Here is a 20,689-nt window from a genome sequence, read left to right as displayed (position 1 = left end):
CATTTCCTGGGAATGAAGTGCTCTCATCTACCACACGGCCAGGGCACGGCAGCAGGTGCAGAAGGGGGTTAAAAGCATTCTTCACCCAGAGTTTTAGTTAGTTCTGTTTCAGCATCTGGGTCTGGTTTTGTCTTTTATTGCCTTTTCCATTTTGATAGCATGAGGCAGAAGGAACCAGGCAGTGGCTGAGCTGAGGCTGGGGGGAGAATCAGATATGTTTCAGAGAGGTCTGAGGTAGGCAGAAAAAAAAAGGTCCAAACAGCCAAAAAATTTACAAAACTGGGTTCTTGGTCCTGGCAGCGATGTCTGCCTCCAGGCTGGAGAGATGCTGCCGCCTTTTCACGAAGGACCAGGTAGTGGCTCTTCTGGCAGCAAATCTTGCCTGGAGCTACATGGGGGCCACACTTCCTGCCGCAGCCATTTCAGTTCAGCCTGTGCAAGGTCTCTGGCGTGGGTCTGGCCTCCACAGCTCTCTCCCCATATCTAATTTGTCAGGGTAAGTGTGGCACATGAGTACTCCTTACATTTTCTAGCCTTTCCTGTGTTTGTCTTGCCACAGATATGAGGTGACACGTTGAGTGATGCCTTGGATTGATTGAGTAAATGGTGTTTGTTGGCCTTCAAATACATAGGAAGGTGGTGCGAGGAGAAAAGAATAACCTGTTCTGCAAACCCAGGATGGGCAGGACTGGGAGGCTTGAGCTTAAATCATGGTAGGCAGGACTTTCATTTTTCCTGTGTATGGCTTCCCAGTGGCCAAGACAGCAAAGGGGAGTTGACTGCAGAAAGGGGGGGGATTCTTTGCTACTGGTCACAGGATAGATAGGTGACCTTGCAAGAACCCTTCCAGCCCCTCTACTCTGATTTCCCGACTTAGTCCCTGCAGCATCAGCTTTGCATTCCCTCCCTGTACCATGCTGGCCTGCAGGCCTGTGTCAGACATGGTTCTTGTCATGGGCCCCTCTCTCCTCCTCGGCAGGCCTCTCCCCCTGCCCTCCAGCCTCGCTGTACCGCTTGTTTCGGCTGCGAGCACACACTGGTCCCGGCGACCACATGAGGGTGCCAGTGCTGTTCACCTGCCACGATTTGCTGCAGTGAGCAAGCAAGGAACTCCAGGGTGGAGTTGGGGCTGTTCCCTGGGCTCAGGCCAGTTTGGGGGGACCCCCCTGTCCCGGGGACCCTTATGCGGGTCTGTGCTGCTCCTGCGAGAGAGCGTGGGGTGTGTGCTTGTGGTGGGAGATGCGGGGAGGCAGGCAGTGTCCCGGGGGGATGCAGAGATGTGGAGACCCTCAGCTACTTCAGAAACATCCTGCTGTGGGCACAGCTACACCTGAGCTATCTTCAGGGCAGGTTGCAGCAGGGCTGAGCCGGTGGTTTCCATCTCATTGAAGCCCACTGCCGAGGGTCTCTGTAGCCAAGCGCTACGCCGATGCCGCTGACCCGCTGCAGGGACCACGAGCAGGGCTTGGCCTGCCCGGCTTTGAAATGCAGAGGTAGACCCTAAGCTCTTGAGCGAACACAGATTGTGTGGGGGTCTGTGGCTAGCTGCGGGTCTCAGAGCTTTGGATTTGTGTTTTGTTTTCCTTTTATTCAAATTGAATTAAAAAAAGACACCCTCTCTGGTAGGAAAAGCAAACATAAGGTCTGTCTGGATAAAGGGGAAGCCCTTCTTTTGTACAATAGCTCAGCGGGTAGAGCATCCTCCCCGAGGAAGGGGGAAAGCTAGGTTTGATCCTTGCTTCTGGCAGAGGGGAGATGCAGACCCTGGTCACCACAAGACCCCAGAGAGTACCATAAACAGCAGGCTGTGAGCATGTCTGGTGCGGAGAGTTTTTCTTGCTCTTTCCTGTTATTTTAAATAATTAATGATTTGATGGAGCAGGGAGTGGAGAAGGCAGGTGTCCCGTCTCCCTGGAGAGCAGTCTGTGCACCCGGCGAGACAGAGTCTTGCTCTCTCTCGATGAATATTTAAGTGTCTTTAGACAAATTGGAATGGCGCCAGCAGGAATGACTGAGAAGGGCTGAGCCCTTTCCCACTGGGTACCCTAGTGCCCGGGGGCTGGGGAAACAGCCCTGAATAGGGCAGAGAATAATCCCTGCTTGTAGGGATGTACTGTGCATCCCAGCCTTGGGTGGGACCTCTGGCTCTTGCTAGTCTTTTGTTAGGCTGTGAGAGATCCTTGGATGGAAAGCCGCCTGGATTTAACCTGCCACTGTTAATGTCATTGCACCTCTTCCAGAGTTTGAATCAGCTAGCACTGATCACCTACAGCTCTTCTGCTGCTTAATGCTGACCTCGGAAGAGAGCTAGCACAGATGCCCTGAAAGTTCACATCTGTTTGTGGGATTGGGTGTTTCCAGCAGGCAGAAAAAAAGCAACGTAGGCAGTTCCTTCTGTCCTCACTAAATAGGTATGTGTTCAGAGGTGGAAGGGACAAAGACTTTCTGCTGATACTAAGTACAGAATGCTGCAAGAATTTATTAACAACACTGAACATTTCCCTGGCGATCCATTTATTAGCTAAGAGAACTAAAAGAGCTTTTGGATTTTTCCACTAATGTTGTACCATAACGAATGACAAGGGGAGGTGGTAATTTGAGGTCTTTTTGCAATATATTCCACATATTGACCCCATCTTCAGAAAGGTGTAAACTCTTCAACTTTATTTCACTTGAAGAATAATTTTAGCTAAGCCAGCTATGTGTTCTTTCTCACTTAGTAGTGAAGCTTTTTGACAGAGCATTTTGTGCTCTTACCTTCCATGCACAATTTTTATCTGTTAGTTTAGGATAATGATTCAATCTCCATTCAGAAATCATGAGTCAGGCTGCTTAAATCCATGCCATTTTAAAATGTGCCTCTGCTCTCTGGTTCAGTTGTATACACTGTGATTTTAAAGTTAGTCAGATTTGCAGCTAGCCATGTAATACAGCCCACAAACCAGTATGTGTTTATGCAGAAACAGTTGCTTACCTACAGGTTTAGCAAATTGGACTTTAATTTATAATCTTCCTTTGGAAGCAAAACTGGAAGGTGGCTCCTCCTGCCTGCAGCTGCCTGTAGTCCAGGAAGCCAAGCTGCTGCTTCCCTGGAGCTGCCCATGGTGGGGGAGCCTGGCTGGCGAACAGTCTCCAGCCCTGGAGGATTGTCTTTTCTGGCATATGCTGCCACAGTTAGGAAATTGAGTATTGCACAGGAGAGGGGATGACCACGTTCCTCTTTCAGTGCTGATGGCCTCTTTTTACATGACTGGGTGTCAAACAGCACATTGTGCTGAGATAGCAACAATGGGCTCTGCGTGGCAGCACCTAAACCAAATCCTTTGGGCACTGTGGTACACGGCTGCCATTGATGCCATGAGGACTTGTATGTTTGTGCTGCTTTATGTCCCTGCTGTGGGTATGAAAGGGATTAACCATACCAGCTCTGTGACCTGGTTTGCAAACTGCGTTTTCAGATGTGTCCCATTAGAATGGAATACACGTTACAGCTCTGGCTACATGGCATCATGTGTGGCTCCATCTTATTTATTTTTTGTCTGGGCTAGGCTTTTGGTTGTCCTGTAGACTAGGTTATTTTTGGTGCGTTCTTTGATAACTCTGTTGCTGTGACATGATGCGAGCCAAAACTCCTCTGGGAACATCCCAGCAATGCACACAAACATCAGCCCTGTAGCTTCCAACAGTCAACATACGAAGCTTTCAGAAACCCTGGACACCTAACAGGACTCAACAAACCCACTCTGGAAGCCTGAGAAGGGATCCAGCACTTTCCTCAAAGGGTGTATTCATCTACTTGCAAGGCTTCCACAGAAGAACAGCTTGTTAGAGGGACCTGTGGAGCTTGGAAGCTTTGCCAATAATAATTCAGGCCCAATTCTGAAGTCAACTATTTAGTTAAACAGAGACTGTCTGATGACTGGATTAAACACAGACAGCATCTGAGTGAGCTCAACACTTCAGGTTTTTGTCAGTGTCCATTTCACAAGCCTATAATTCCATTTTTCCTGTCTTCCCAGACTCTGCTCATCCTGTGTAGTGCTTCAGACAACACAGAATGAGGTATTTCAGCAGAGCTGTTGCTCCTCGTTCAGGAAGCAGCCTGCATCACAAAGTTATGTTCTCTGTTTTAGGCTTAGGAATAATCCAGTATTATGGAATTGGGAGGAAACCACATGTTAGAGAAATTGAAGGGTTTGTTTGTTTGTTTGTTGTTTGTTTTTCAGGAAAAGTCTCAAGGAAGCCAGGAAATGTCAGAGAGGGTGGGTGAACGAGTCTTGCCCAGCAAGATGGTGCTGCATGGAGTTGACACAGACCATTCAATCCATGTTAACAGCAACTGGAAGTTTCAGCTGGTGATTTTGAACTTCCCTCTCCAGTCACTGTCACTTCCCAGAGCCGATAGACCTTTAAATCCCTTGGAAAGATAAATGGGCTTAGCTTCTATGTAGCTTTGAAAGTGAAGCTTACACTCAATTAGCACTGTCACCAGGGTTGTTCCTGATCATCACGTCACTCCTGTTGATCCCTGACCTTTGCATAGAGTTGACTGACACAGGTTCACTATATCTTCCAACTCAGTATATTCTCCTTCCAGCTGTGGAGAACTGGGCTGACATCTATCCTGCAGGAATACATGAGAAGCAAAAAAAATACCTGCTAAGTATCATTTGTACCTGACTTATATCTTAGAAAAATACTGGGGGAGGGGGGGAATTCGTTATTTCTGTGATGCTTCGCTGAAGGAGGTCTATATGCACCCATTGTGTTCAAACTCTCTTAATGCATAAGTCCCAGGTTTGACCAGTAGCTGGGAAATTACTGGTGTGACAACCTCTATCTCACAGGGAAGATCAGGTCACAGTGGTCATTGTGGCCTTGCTTTGAACAGTACACCTTACTGGAAGAGTGGAGGCTGGTCTTTCAAAACCAGGAATATAAGACTAGTATGCTCTTAAAACATCTACTATGTGAAGGAAAGCAAGTGTAGCAGGGAAGGATCAAAAGGGCAGGAAATCTTCCTTCTTGAATTTGAGAAGAGAAATGGTGTGATGGAGCTGGGGTCCTGATTCTCCCTGGTTCAAATGTGATGGTTAGCTGAGCAAGTGTTTGGTTATGGGAGGTGGGAATGGCTGCATCCTATAAACAAAGCCATAATTGGACACTGAATCCTAATCCCCTTGCTGACATGCCTGCAGGCAATGTTTTTATGCTCTCTTTCCTGCATGTGTAAAAAGAGGGAGGATCCTGTGCTTCCTGGGCCTCTAAGGACTGTCTGGCTCCTAAAGGCAATCTCTTCCCTGCTTTTTTCAGGACAGAAAGTGCAGCTGAAATGTAGGATCTTATAACCATAAGCCTGAAGTGCTGAAACCTACTGCCAGAGGCACAGCCCGGAGCTGCTCTTATGCCATGCTGTAGGACTCAATGCAAAACCTGAAGCGAAACAAAAAATCTTGTGTTTGAGCATTTAATAAAATCAAAGTGGAAGCAAAGGGTTTCTAAGCTGTGATGTCATCGCTCCCTTCTTCTCTGACCCCACGGTAAACCATGGGGTGCAACAGGAGCAGGAAAGCACACTGTTAGGAGGCAGCAGTGCAGCTTTGGAAGCGTTTCATTTCTCTCTCTCAGCAATTTTCTTCCAGAGCCCGAAACATCTGTCTCTGCCTCCAGCCACATGCAAGTGCACCGAAAGAGTTTTGTTCCAAGCCTAATGGGTAATTTCATGCTCTTGGAATTGGAGACAGGGGGAGGGGGCTGGGACAGCAGCCGGAGTCATGTGCTTTACAAGGAGCTCTGCTGATGTCAAATCGTAGCCTGGTGAATTTTATTTTATTGCAGCCCACCAGGCTTCCCTTTAAAGTCTGCTGCTAGAGTTGCTGGTGATCAGTGCAGGAACAGCTCCTACACCGGCTGCTGCATTCCAGGGGCTTCCTCACTCCTGGGCACAACAAGCAACATGGAAAATAATGACATCAGTGGAGAGGAGGTGGGGGAGCTCAGCTGGGCGTCAGCTTTGCTCTGTTTGTGGAGAGAGCACACGTGAATGCAGAAAGCGCTTTGCCTGTCCTGCTTCTGGCTTCCGTGCAATGTGCTCATAGAGGGAGGGATGAAGGAACAAACAATCCCGGGCAGATGTGTAATCACATTGCTTTAGTGTCTAGCAGATGATGCTGAGATGTGGTGATGCACGTTGTCTGAGAACAGACATAGAATGAGCTGATTCACATTGTAGCTGGTCTCAGTGGTGTTCAAAAAGCACAAACCCCAGCTTTCTCTTTGAGAAGGACAGGGTTATCTGTAGAGAGAGATAATCTGTACAGAGCACAGGAAACAGAAGGCAGATGTTGTTGTATGTTTATCATATGTTTCCACCACAGGGTCTTCCTTTGGGACAGGGTTGCAGATCCCAGGCCCCGGAGCAGGACTTGCACAGCTCCATGGATGCACCATGCTGTGTTTATCTAGGGCAGAATATACAGAGCTCTTCCTCCACCTGCCCAGGTTCTCCTGGTCTGAAGAGGAAGTTTATATTCACTCACTGTGACTCAGCTATAGAACCTGACTCATTTTCATGCTGTTACTCATAGAAAGGGAAAGCCAAAAGGCAACCAGTCTGTGCCTGTAGACACCTGTAATTCTCCAGCTTTCTGCTGTTAATCTCTGGATGAGTTTCTGTTTATCGGCACTAACGCACTTATCCTGCTGAAGCTTTTAATACTTCTCTCTACAGAGAAAGACTGATTAGAAAATAAAGTTTTCTAGCCCTAAAGCTAAGAGGAAGTGTGCTGAATCTCCGCGGCTGCTTGTAGAGTTCCTGAAATGGGACTATTTCAAGCAGACACTTCACAGGGGTAGCAATGGTCTGGGACCAGATGGAGCAACCATCAGGCAGAGCTGGGAATGGCTGCAGTTACTGCAGCTCCTGAGCTGACCTCTGTGGTCTGGAGGGAGTTGCTGGTGGTCCCTCTCTTAAAGGTGCTCAGTGCTAGGAGATCCTGCTTCCAGCGACGATGGCTTGCTGGAGACCAGAAATCTGTCTCACCAGCTCTCTAGGCTTCTGTCCCATGCTTTGACTCCCCACTGTAATATAAGGACTATAGCTGCTTGGGTTTCTGTAACAGGCTGCCAGTCCTCAGAGGAAGGGATGGTGGATAGCTTTGTGTAAGCCTTTGTTGCGCTGCCAGCTCAGGAGTCTCTGCTCACTTGAGATCTGGCTGTTTGTTGCTCACTCGCGCATATTTTGTTCGCTCATCAGGGTGCAGGGAAACACTGGGTCCTGGTTTCTTCTCTTGCAGCACGATGGGTGGGTTATTCTGTGTTAGAGACCACACGAGCATGAGTCAGATTTGAAAACCTCACCCAAAATCTGCACAGGAAGGCTTTAGCTGTGAGGTGGGAACCAGTACCTGCCACTCACTACAAGTGGGCCAAACTCAGCCTTTCCCATTTCAGCCTCATTCCATGTAAAAACCACAGTGCAGCCCTTCCTGCACTGCACAGGAGAGCACAGTGCAAAGCTCCAGGTGGGTGGGCTGTTCAGAGGACAAGAAGGTATCTTGGGCCTGGAGCAGGGGCTGTGTTAGAGTTAAAGCAGTTTCCTCTGCGTTATGGGAAGCTGAGGTTCAGATCACCAGTCTAAGTCTTGCAGAGGGGGGCTTGGCCTCAAACCTGGCTCTCCCTTCTCAGCAGCCTGCTGCTGGGCAAGAGGCCACCCTAGGCTTCTGCTCTCTCGTTATTCTCCTTGATCTCATCTAACGAGCATTGATCAGAATTGTTCCAGGGACTCTCAAATGAAAAGCTGGGGTTTCGGTTATTTTCTGGTGGAAAAATATTTAATTGGAAAAATTCCTGCATGGCTTTGGTATGCTTTCAGCTGGCATCCTGCCTGCCCCTCTCTGAAAATATTGCTCCTTTTGAGCACAAGCACTTCTTGCGAGGCTGGTTTCTTTGGTGGCAATCCCTCACTTACTTAGGTTTCTTTTTTACCTTGAGCAGATGGTAGGCGTTGGCCTCTTGTTACATGGCACTGACACGACCTTCTGGGGCTGCCTGCATGTCCTGCTGCCCATCACAGGAGAGCATGGCTGAGAGAGGCTGGAGTTCTTCTTGTAGCATTTAAGGAGCAGCCACTGCCCTGCTGTTCTAGCTGTCTGCTGTTAATACTCGCCACCGCCCCCAGCTCTGGCAGCCGTGTTTGCAAAAAGCTCTGCGGGCAGTGGAAGCAAGCTGGTTTCATCATGAAAATGTAGTTATCCTTTTAAGGGAAAATTCCCTCCGGGAGCCAACCCTCAATTACCTCCTGCTCCAGTGCCTTCTTGCTGTGGAGATGGCTTGTAACACAGCAGAGTTACAGCCACAGTAACTCTGTCGGGCACCTAGCCGCTCTGAAAAAAAAAAGAAAATTAAACTCTGTTGGTCTCTGTTGTTTGCTGAATCTAGAAATTGGGGTCAAAACCCAAAGGGCTGGCTCCCCTCATCAGTGCATTTGTGCAGAACCAACCCGTGGACATTACATCTTCAAACTCAGATGCGATTCCTATGGTATTAATGGCATCGTATGCAGACACCATGTTCTTCCCTAAAGAAGTTTGTTGCAGTATTTGGGAGCTCTGGGTAGTACAAGACTGGTGGTAATTAGCTGATGCAAGTGTCTGCTAAATGCCAGAAAACTGGGGTAGGCAGTGGCTGCATTTCAATTTGCTGTTATTCACTGTGGTGAATGGGAGGGGTCCTCCAAGGGTCCTGATTCGGAGGCCAAAAAATTCCTTCAGTTCTGCTGACGTGTCTCACAGTCCACGGGGGTGATGTCTAACCGGGATGGGGCTGCTGTGGAGGTTGCCTTCTGTCACAAGGAGCAGAGCAGGAGCATGCAGAGCTGTAGAGAACAGCCTGTGCTCTTTCTATTCTATAGGAATGGTGGCTTTGGCTGCAAGCCCCCGAATTCACATCTCTTGTTTTTAGCACTGAGAATACTTTAATTCCAAATGAGCTGTTTACCAGAAGAACATGGCACTCTTGAATGCAAACTTTTCACAGGACTGAGACCAGACTCCTTAAAGAAGTTCTAGGGACTGCTTCTTTTGACATCTGTAAGTTTACTGTTATTGTCTGAGAAAATGGCGTTTTCTCTCTGGGCAATGACAGACTCATTTAAAAAACCAACCCTGCACCTCTGCAGCTAGTCTTGTCTTGAGCCAAAACAAATGGACCACAGCCCGTGGCCTGACTGGATCATCTGAGAATGAAACAATGCTCCTTGGAGGAGCAGAGAAGCCAGGCTGGATCTCTGTGTCCCATTTTGAGTGAAATGCACAGGAATCCTATTCTGTCTGCCTAGGTCAGACTGAAAGAGCTTTCCCATCTTCTCAGCCTTCCCAAGGGTTTGAATTCTCTTCCCCTATCTAAAGCAAGTAAAAAAAAATTAAAAATTTTTAAAGCTTCTCTAAGCAGACGGGAAGCAATCATATAAGCTCCATGAAAATATGTAATTTCCTACTTTTAAAAATTGTAAATTAAGTGTTGAAGTTGTGTTTTCATGCTGCAGAGCAAAACTGTCCCCTTTTGAACTGTCAACTTTTCAAAGCTTTTTTTGTACTTTTTTTTTAAACCAGGACACTTTTCCACATCTGTAGTCCTCTATTAACAGTTTTGGGTTGCTGTTTTGCCCTGAAAACATTTTGCCGGAAATTTTCTCACCAGCAATTCCCGTGAGGCCCTGATTCTACCCTTGGAGGTGGGTGATTTTGAACCCACCTGGATAAAAAAGGATAAGTGTGGCTAAGCTGAGAGCAATCCTGTCATTCGAATACATAACTATTGTTTGAACCAATGACCTTCCAGAAGTTCCTTACTTCTTAGCGGTTGAAAACAAGTGGCATTTATTTGCCTTGCTCAGGAAATTCAACCCATGCTGTTGAAAATTCAGTGTTGCTCCAGAGAAAAGCGCTGATCAGAGGCTCTGTTGCTTGGACAGGAAGGTTATCCACGTGCTGGGGACTGGCACTGGAGAACGTAGGTTCAAATCTGTATCTCCTGTGATCTCCCATGTGACATCTGGCCATGTTTTTTTCTTTGAGCTTCATTTCCCCTTCACCACTGTTTCTTGCAAAGACGTACAATACATGAAGAGCTGGGCAGTGCTTTGCTGTCATGGTGATGTGGTCTAAACAAACGCGGAATATTTTGCCAGTATTTCAAAACTGACTTCTTGTTGTGAACGAAGTAGTAGAGGAACTTGCACTTTTGTTTGCACAGATCCTCACCCAGTTAGTCATACTGGCTTGCATATCTGTTGGACTTTTGGAGATTTTCTAGTGTTTTATCAGTTTCAGTAATAAATATCCCAGTGTGTGGTGGTGTGCTATATAACTTGCATCTAAAACTGATTAGCATTTCTCCTTTAAGAAGCATTTCTTTCTGTGCAAGGTAGGTTTCTCCGGAAGGAAAAAATAATTTTCCTTCAAAACTACTTGAATTTTTTTGAGGGGGAGGGAAAAATATTAATATAGTTAAAAACTTCACTGAGCATCTGAAACTATTTAGAGACCAAGAGGGAATTCAATGTTTCAATAACGGGTAATGGAAAGCGAGTAACCAGCTTTCAAATATCCTCATTTCTGGATATGACCCTGCTGTGTAGTTCTGAGGGGAAGGAGAGTTTGGATCTGTTTGCGTTGCATATATGTTACATCCTTACCCATGAATGGGAGCTAGTACTTAGCATTGCCTCTCCACATCTTGCCCTCTTCCTACCTCTGATCTCTTCTCCAGTACACCCCCTTTACAGTCTCTGTTCCAGATGGCTTTGTCTTTTCCCCCAGAACATCTCCAAAATACTTCAAGTTCTTATTTCTTATTTTAAATGAACAATATGGTAGATTTAACAGCTATCTGTAGTATTTGCACAGTATGTCTTATCCACTTATGGGCTAGGACTAATAGTTCTTTAACTGTCATATTGCCCAAAGAAAGCAGGATTTGGAGGTCCATTCCCATCCCTGCTAAGGGTTAGAAAAGTCGTCAAAGGACAATTTCTTAGACTTGGCTTTTTTTTTTTTTTTTGGTTTGCTGTTTGTAGGAGCATTTCATCTGGTCATCTAATGTTCAGGTCATCTAATGTTTGCTGCAAAATGTCACTACTGCACCAATTAAAAAGAAAAGTATCATCTGCTGCAGGAGAATGGGTTTGGAGCCCAGCTCTTCAATGCTCTGCGCCTTTGCCTTCATTCTGCGGGGTGAGAAGCTCCACTGTCTCTCCTAGCTGCACTGCAAGGTGGAATTAATTCATGGCCACAAAACACCTTCAGGTCTTCATACTGGAAGATGCTATAAAAGAAGTACCGATAGTGTTTTTAGTCAAAAAAATTGAGGTAGTTCTAGCTTGGGTTGCTTTTGATTCCATTCATTCATTTATTTTGAGCAAATAATTTTAAAATTAATTTCCTGACTTTGAAAAATGCCCACGTTCCAAAGTGTAAACTTATACCCCATGGGGATGTAGAAACTGGCTTGTAAATCCAACAGGGGCGAGGAGTAAGGACGTTTTCTTGGCAGCGACACAACTAAAACTTATGGACAGCTTCTATCAACACATCGCTGAGCTTTCTAGGAATCACTTGTTCTGGCAGAGAAGGCGCATGAGATGGAAAAGTCAGGAGAGACAAGAACTGAAATCTGGAGCAGAAGAGGAGAAGAGAAGAAAGCTGGGGAGAGCAGGCCAGGCTGAGGTGTGAGCGGGGTCTGCGGGGGATTTCTAGGGCACCGTGTTTGTCATCCCACAGCTCCCCAGCAAGAGGGAAAACAGGGTTAAAGACCTGAATAGCCTGTGGGGTTTATTAGCCCCTGAGTCTGGTTGCTGAGGCTTCTGCCAGTGTCCCACAGAAACCATATGGCTGGGAAGGACCCCAGGCAACAGTTTCATCCACCTTTCCATGCAGAAGAGGGTGAGATATACCCACCTTCCCTGCATATCTGCTCTTAAGAAATCCCAGTGATAGAGGTCTCCCTGTGGATCCCATTCTAGAATACATCCACCCTGGGCCTGGAAGACTTCTAAATAGAAGTCTTCAATCTTTTTTTGCTGCAAATTAAGCCAACTTTGTGTTTTTCCCTTTAACTAGTCTATGTGATAAGCTGTTGACAGCCATCCCTCCTGTAATAACTTCTTACAAATGGCATTTTGCAATATTCCACATTTTCTTTTTTTTTCTATAGGTATGAATACATGCGCTTTATGTATCATCTTTGCACTAAGGTAGTATTTCTTCACCGTTTCCTCATATGTGTTTTACAACCTCTGAACTGCCAAGCTGGGCTAGCGCAGGCAGAGGGGACTAACGCTGCACAGCAGGAGATGCGAGGGCTAAGCCTCCAGCTGCTCTCTGAAGTGAAGGTGGTGTGACTGGGTCTCGGATACCCAGGAAGGGATGGAAAATACATGGCTTAAAGTACCTCGCGTTGACCTCAGACAGCAGGATTGCTGCTGAGAATGAAATCGTTAATGCTTTTAACATCACATCGGCAGTTGTCACAGGAATATTGTGGGTTGCTTAGCTGTGAGGTAAGGCACAAGAAGAACACGGTGACTAAGTTTCCTGGAATAAATTAAGCACTTGCTTTCTGAAGTATGTGAACTTGCATAGCATAACAAAACGGGGATCTCCATTCTCTAAGACGATGGATATCTTCTGTGACTGCAATTTTCTAACTCTTAAGCTGGAAAGGGGAAATCTTGGAGAGCTTCACTGTTGATGACTCATGCTTAAGATAAAACACACATTTTTTAATAGCAAGAATAATTAGTCATCCGAGTAGACTAGCCAATGCTGTAGTAAATCTTTTGGCACTCTGGGACTGGAAGAGCTCTTTCTGCTCTTTTTCAGTTGCAAATTATTGAGTTCTGTGGGATCACTGGATGGAACCTAGGACCTGCATTTTCTATTTCAAATTACGCAGTCTCTTGAACCAGTAACCCATAACTATTCATTGAATTAAAAGCAGTCAGGCAAATGGTTCATCTGGGTGTTTTTAAATCAAGTTTCACGTAGTGCTATACACTTCCTTACCAATATCAATTTAAGGCCAAAATGTGATGTCTGTTTTCTTAGTGTGAGAGGAAGCGACTGCCTTTCTCTACAGTGTATCTGTAGAAATCAACCCCCTGTCTTGGAGATTCCTTTGAGGAACAGCCCCCTTCCCAGCAAGGGGTTAGAGGGTTTGCTAAGCACATTTTTTTACCCAAATGAAGCCAATATTGTGCAATAGGATGGCGTGTATACTTGCACTCTTTTCCCTGCTTCCTCGTAACTTTTGAACCTACTGACCAGTTTCTACCCAGTTTTTGCAGAAGGGGAACAGTCACTGTGACACCAGCTTCTTATCTTCCTGTGGCTTACTGGCATCTGGACAGAGGAACGAGGCTCTGGTGTTGCTCATCAGAGTGAGTTCAACATTTTGTAGACACCAGAGAGTCCACATGAAGATGTTAAGGGCAGCCCAGACCGCACTGCTGGTGACTGCACTTGGTGAGGTCTCCAGCAATGAGGATGCTTCCCATTGCTTTCCAGAAGGAGCAGGAGCAGATCCTGGCCTCAGCCGTGCTTTCTGGCCAGGGCAGCCAAGCTGGCAGGCCGGGATGGCTCAGGAGCGACTCAGGAACCGCACAGCTCCAGCTCAGTGCCAGCCACAGCCCCCAGCGCTTCTCCTTCCTCCAGGCTTGTGGTTAGCACAGCATCTAGCTTACCCCAGCCTGTGCAGCATGCCCTCCTCCAGAGCAAAGCCTCAATGTGCCACTCCTGGTGGCTCTTCTTTGCTCCTGTTTAGGACAAATGGCTCTTAAACAGCCGATATTTAAAAGACGGTTTTATTGCCAAATCTCAAAGCTCTTTACAAGCAAGAGACAAAGTGCTGCCTTTCCACGGGCTGCAGCAGCTGCTTTTCAGATAGTCATCCACATTTGCTTGCTTGCAAACACACTTCCTTCCTGTCACAGACATGTAACCTGGTGGCACAGCCCAAAACACAGACTCACACCCCAGCACTCCATGACCAGAGGGTTTTCAGGCACAAAAAAACAGCCTTAGTGCAACCAGAAATTAGATGTAAGTTTAAATGAAAGTTTAAAGGGAGACTTAAAAAAGTGCATGGTGGCAGGATGTACACTGAAGATGGGAGTTGCTGTATGAGGTCAGAGCAGACCAGGATCCTGTCTCGTGACTCTGACCAGCACTGCCATTTTCAGAGGAGCATGTAAAAACACCCCAGAAGGCAGTTTCCAGCCGTAGGCAGAGCCTGGTCTGGCTCATGACCAGAATGAGAAGAACAAGTGGGAAAACTGCGAAGGAACATGATGCGTTGTTTCCTGCAAAGTCCAGGTGAATCAGGCTTACGGCCCAGCTAGACATTTTAGGATGAACTGCTAACCCTATCAAAAAACAGTTAAAACCAAAGAGTCTCTAACATAGCATTTTCAGCAGTAGAGTTACTGGGTGCTACGGACATTCCACTTACTTAAGTTATACGTATTTACAAGACATAATACAAATCTACTAAGTTCTGTTAGTACAGCAAATACAGTAATTAGCTGTTGCTTGTAAAATGATTTAACTTGCCCATTTCCTAACAGATATAGGGGGGGTTTATCTGTTAAGATTCCTACTGATGGGAATTCAGTAAAATGTCAGACATTTATTCATTAGAATATTCAGTATAATATAAAAATACACAGTAAATATAAGCACATCCTGTAGGTTTGGCTGTAACAGATAGGGATGTCTGGGTATTCTCATTAGCGCTTTGCCAGATGGGTATCCACAGAATACACTGCCGCAAGAAAACACCCGTGAGAGCAAAAGCATTTGTATATACATTAGGGGACTGAGCTATCCCATGAGCTGTTTCCATTCTCCTAGGTTTTCAGTTCCAGGCTTTGATTTGCCCATCCTGGAGTTTAGGACTGGCTTCAGCTTTGGGATATGATCCTGTACCCAGAGTTTGCCCTGGTTTGTGTATATTCCTGTTAGTGTGAACTGTTTTTTTCCCCATCTAATTTATCTCTTGTTATAGAACTGCATCTTGCAAAAGCCTGCCTGCTCCCTGAAGCTGATGTCCCTCGACTTCCAGTGCACACCAGGTTCTGACAGCTCACATTCATACCACACAGTGTTCGGTAAACAAAAGTGCACATGCAGAAAAATACATTTAGATAGCAGATAGGCACTGAGTATTGTCTGTGTTATTAGCCCTTGTCCTAAGCATGTCTGGAAAGGCGAGTAAGACCCATGGTTCACATTGAATCTACAGCAGCAAATGACACAGATCCAGAGTTTGCTCCAGGCTGTGTGCCTGGGAGTGGGCTTAGGACATAGAAAACTTTTTGTCTCAAAGCAAAGCTTTTTGGCACCTGAGCCCCGAGTGTTTGACTGTGTAGAACTTTCCACGTGAGAGAATAATGAGTGAATTCCCATGCGATGTCTATGGCTGTCTTGAGAGGGGGACAGACCACTGAAACCAAGGCTGGTTTAATCAAAAGAGGCAGAAGCATCAGTTCTAGTCACTACCTGTCTTGCTGGCTCTGGGTGGTGAAAAACAGGGTATTTGGAAGCCCAAAGCCAACATTTCTGTCCTCAGACCTGAAATGCCCACTGCCTAGCCTAAGAAGAGGCTCAGATGAAGCTTTACTGGGCTGCTGCCATGGGGAGTGTTTGCAGCCCATTACAGCCTTGTGGAATCTGGGAAATTATAAAAGAAAGAACAGAAGAGAAAGAAATGGGTGAGCTAAGACGGCAGTGTTGGCAAACAAGAGAAGAGAGCTTAGGTAGCATGTCACTCCTTAAAACCAGACTGGGAAGATCGACCTTTTCTGTGCTTCCAGAGTCTGGCTCAAGCAAAGGAGAAGCCCTGTGGGCTGTCATATGATTCTCCTCAGAGCAACTACAGAGAACAGGGGAGGGGACCCAGCTCAGGTACAGGGCTATACAGCAGCGGTGCAAAGACATGATTTTATCACAGCTGTAATCACTAAAGACCAAAGGAACTGTGGTTGCTTTCAGCAGGTGGGCAGGGAAGCTACGGGAATTGTGCCAGAGCCTTCTGCAATGCCTTCCTCACACCCTTCTGTAGCAATGCATTTTTATTTTAATATACTTAAGCCACTGGGACCAGCCCCTAAGTTGTGCGTGCAAAATGCCTTTCCCTTCACGTACTCCAATTACAGACATCTGTGCCAAACCACGGCTCTCAGGCTAGCCAGGACTCAGAAGGTAGAAACCTGTTAAATAGGAAGGGGGATCTCATCCAGACCTGCTGTCTGATGTGCATGCTCCTGTCAGTTAACATCCCAAGACAACACAGAGAGCAAGCCTACAGCTAAGGGAACACACATCCCTAAAGATTCTTAAAGAAGCTCCTAGGGATCTCCTGGACACAAGTTCTCCAAATGCCTGGCTAATTGTTCCCAACTAGGACGAGAGGATTCAGAGTTACCAGACAGGTATGGTCCTCAATAATGAATGTGTTGTGCTGCTAGAAGACACTCTTTCAAAGGGCAAGTGTAACCTTGTTGCCTCAATTTCCTTATTAATGAAACAGGAACAATGAATACTTGCCTGGCAATGATGCATTGAGACTTGCGTTCACTCATGCAGTGCTTAGCACACGTAAAGCTCTGCACAGCCAGACTCAGAAGAGTGCCTTCGTGGAGCTGCTCCACATCTGAGGACACTGCTTGTAGTCAGGAGTTGGCCAGTTTTGTTTGCCTCTGTGTGAGGTCACTTTTTAACTGTGGATGTGGTTTTATGAGTATCTTTGGAGAAGATTAAACCATTTCTATTTACATTCCTAGATGTCACTGGGCCAGGTGGTCTGGGAAACCTTGCCAGCAAGTGAACAAACACTGACTACATTTATCCTTAAATGATTTAACTGGGAAAAACAGATAGGTGCCAGTGTAATCTGGTATCTGCTTGTCTGTAAATACAGACAGACAGGGGCTTTTGCTAGAATAGCCATTCTGCTCCTTTCAAAAATCTGGCTTGGTTTGATTACCAGTAATTTTTAAGGCCTGATCCATTGAAAGGACTTTGGACAGAGTCCTTAAAGAGCATTCACATTTTTGAAACCGTTCAATGTCCTGTAACCTTCTGCTGTGCTAAGAGGATTAGAACTGGACTGGTATGTACAGCAAGAAGAAAGAGAGAAAGATGCTATAATTGAAAGCTCAATTCTGTCCCATAAACGTGGTGTGTGCACAGCAAAACACCACCTTTTAAACACTGGCCTAGCAATGGTACAAATCATAAATCGCAAATGTTTAGCTTTCATTTTGAGAAAGAAGTCTCTTTGAAGAGTATGTCAGGGAGCACTTCTCCTATAAAGAGTCACTAGATCCTTTTGCTTTTCTTTCTGTTTCTGTGTTGCTTCTTTTTTCAGTTCTCCAAGACCTTTAATTTCTTGCAAAACTTGTGTAGCTTGCCGAAGTTGTTCTACTGCCTCATTCAGTAATGTCTCTGCCATCACTGGGGGTCCATTCCCCTCCTGGGCCTGTTCCAACCCTTGACGTAAAACCTTCTGCAGAAGTTTTTCTGCCTTTTCCCTTTCATTAGCAACTTTCTCCTCCATTTTAGCTAAGTGTTGATGGGAATCCTTCGGGAAACCTTGGCCTGGAGGTGCTCTCTGTGTATTTTTGGAATCAGACAGCAAGTCTCCCAGAGAAGAACTGCGAAGTTTGAGACCTGAAGCGCTTTCTGCAGACCCTTGCTTCTCAATAGTTCCTTTGACACTCTCATGGCCTGTTTCTGTAGCTAAGGAAGTCTCTGTCTCTTCTGCTGAAGTTTGCTCTTCCTTCTCAGCAGAGGTTCTCCCATTTCCTTCTTCAGTTTCAACTGTTGGGGATGTGACCTCTGCTACCTCACCGGCTGCGATCCCATTCACTGGGGGCTTGGAGCTGCCAGACTCCAGGTCTTCCCAGCCGCCAGCTTCCAGGTCACCATGGCTGGAGTTCATTGTGGCTAGCATTTTTTCTGACAGGACCTTAGGAGGAACAGGGGGCTTTGTAACATCTGCAGTGGCAATCTCAGCAAGGTTGTCTTTGCTACTATCTCCTGATGATTTCAAGTCTTCTGTGTTTTCAGGCTCAGGGACTGGTTGGTCCCAAGCTACTTTTAGCTTGTCTGGCACGCTCTTAGGAGGAGGAATTGGAGCTTTTGCTATGCCCCTGTTGCTGACGTCAATGAGGTTCTCTTTGTTCTCCTCATTTGGTGCTTGGGATCCTTCCACATTCTCCTCTGGGCTTACAGAGTCCTCTTCCTTGGCATTTACATTGTCCTTTGATGCTATGCCTTCCTTAAGCTTCTTATCTGGAGGCAACAGAGGAGACAGAGGTTTTTTATGTTCCTGCTCAGGAAGATTGTTCTCTGCATCTTGGTTTTCTTTTGCGCCAGTGGGTTTTGTAGGTGGCATAGGTGGCTTTGGAGTTTCTTTCCGAGGTGGTGCATTGTCACTTTCGCTGATAGTGGAATCAAAGTTTGGCGGTCCATTGTCTACTATATCCAGATCTAGTCGCAGGATACCATCTGATGTAGACTTGGCAGCCTGAAATACAAGAGAGAACGTTTTCACTATCTATCCCATCATCAATCCTGTGCTCCATCCTTTAACTTCAAGGTAAAGTGCAAGACCCTTACAACCAGCATGGCAAGCAAGGGGTTACTGCTTCACACATTCACCCCATTTATACTTAAATCTGTCGAAACTGCAAGGAGAATCCGACTGATAACAAAAACGGTGCTCTTTTAAGAGCAGCTTTTTCTGTAGCTCAAGAGCAATCTATGGAGGTTGCGCTTCTTCCATGCAGCATCACCCTGTGCTACCCTCTAACAGCAGTAGCCAGCTATACCAGCGTTAATCTGGTAAGTGAAACCCAGTGTGATCTGCTCTGCTAAAATTTAATGAGCTATGATAATCACGAGTCCCAAACATTTCACCCAACAAACAAGAAAGTTGGGTCAAGTGACGTACATTGCAGCAAATCTTGAATGCATCGAGTGAAGCACTTCCATCCCCGTGTATAGGCCCGCTTTTTCGCCAGACCAACACGTTCTGTGAATGTCATGAGCATTTAGCTGCCAAGTTATTTTCTGCCTGATAGTGCAGCAACTTGCACGAGAATATCAAAGCCAACAACCATAAGCAATCAAGAATTAGGACAAAAGCACAGAACTTATTTTACTACTTCCTTTGAGAAGAACGTCTTAAAGCCTGTTCCACAATAACCTTATTTCTTGTGGGTGCTAAGCGGTCAGCTCTGCCATAATTTAATTCTTTATCCTGTGGTAGCTGGATCCCTCTACCCCTTCGTTTACAGCATGCCTAACCAAAGCACACCTGCTTTCTGCTTTTGCAACTGTCGTATTTTTACTTGAACATATAAAACAAGTTGATCTTTAGATTGCTTGGCCAGGGATACTATTGTAATACCATTGCCTTCTGCTTGCTTCCTCCAACCTGATGTCATCCTTGTCTTACCGGGGCCAAGCCTCAGCTGGTTAAACCTCCTTCAAACCACAGGCTGTGTGCAAAGCACTCTAGTAGGGGGGGTTTCCTAAAAAGGATGGACTTAGTAAAGACATTGCAGCGTGTATGCTCAGTGCCCCAGAGGGAGAAATGCGGTGACAGTTCCTGTGTGATGGAACCCAAAACCACACGAAGGCGTAGCTGCAGCCAGGGCCAGACTCCTGCAGTGCAGAAAATTTAGTTAAAGTCTCTCTTTGCCTTTCCAGCCCATCAGAGAGGCAGAGGCAAGCTGCATCCTGGAGGCTTGGCCCTGACCCGTCCTCACCTGGCCTGCTTTGGCACTGAAAATCATTGTTCATCCCATTTCCTTCACGATACTGCAGCCAGCAGCCGTGATACACATCTTTCTGCAGGCTGTATCCCCTCCCTTTCCCCTCCCTCATTCCTGTGTCTGAATTTGTAAGCTAGTCTCCCCTGAATTTGGCTGAAGGTGAGAGGCCTTATGGATATTACTGTTGGAGGCATCTCATGAAAATAGTGAGCTGAGCAGGGGAGAAAGATCTTTTTAGTGCCTAGGGAAGGGCTTCCTACCTTACCAAACCCATATTAGGCAACAGAGAATCCACACTTCATCGCTGCTATGACTTTTGTCATGTTTTCTTCTGCAGTTTTCTGGAGGACTGGATGGGAATCTATGATTCATTCCCATGCTTTTCTATAGAAGAGACACTCTCCCTCCATTTCTATGCAAAGTAAAAAGTCTCGGGGCATCTCATTTTCTGCACAAGGGTCATCTGAGTGCTGTGCAGACACATAAGTCAGTCTTGGAAGTTTGAAGAAAGAAGGTTTGATTTAAAAACCTTCCTTGGTTGAGTTTAATGCTCTGCTAAAATATCAGTCTGTCTGTGGAAACTTTTTCATAAATCACAGGAATCAAACATTAGTAAGAACCTCTTCCATGGAAATGAACTGCAGGTTTATCTTGTGGTGCTTTTTCTTTCTTTTCTTTTTTTTTTTTTTTTTAAGTGACAGATCCAGAAAATCAGTTAAGAGTAGACAGGCTAGTCCATAAAACTGCCTGGGAGAATAATGTATTCTGTTTCAGACCTAAGCAAGGGCTTGTAAGCTTGAAAGCTTGTCTGCTTTTTCCAGTTAGCTTAATAAAAAATACAGCTTCTCC

The 20,689-nt window shown here is 46.0% G+C and overlaps 1 protein-coding gene and 1 long non-coding RNA gene across 3 annotated transcripts in view; one reads left to right on the top strand and one right to left on the bottom strand.

Moving 5' to 3' along the window:
• Positions 1-428: 428 nt before the first annotated feature.
• Positions 429-20,689, top strand: part of LOC121233322 — a 35,573-nt gene continuing 15,312 nt past the window's right edge. The window contains exon 1 of the long non-coding RNA XR_005932446.1: positions 429-496. This is a non-coding gene — a long non-coding RNA (uncharacterized LOC121233322). The remainder of the gene's footprint in view (positions 497-20,689) is intronic.
• The window catches only part of PLEKHO2 (pleckstrin homology domain containing O2), a 29,305-nt gene continuing 22,463 nt past the window's right edge, over positions 13,848-20,689 (bottom strand). For both annotated transcript variants that reach the window (XM_041123651.1, XM_030015522.2), the window contains one exon: positions 13,848-18,588. In XM_041123651.1, coding sequence (XP_040979585.1) covers positions 17,350-18,588 — 1,239 coding nt within the window. In that variant the 3' untranslated portion in view covers positions 13,848-17,349. The remainder of the gene's footprint in view (positions 18,589-20,689) is intronic.

The sequence above is a fragment of the Aquila chrysaetos genome, chromosome 5 (assembly GCF_900496995.4).
Source record: "Aquila chrysaetos chrysaetos chromosome 5, bAquChr1.4, whole genome shotgun sequence".
Lineage (NCBI taxonomy): Eukaryota > Metazoa > Chordata > Aves > Accipitriformes > Accipitridae > Aquila > Aquila chrysaetos.
This window is presented reverse-complemented; position numbering and strand designations above follow the sequence as displayed.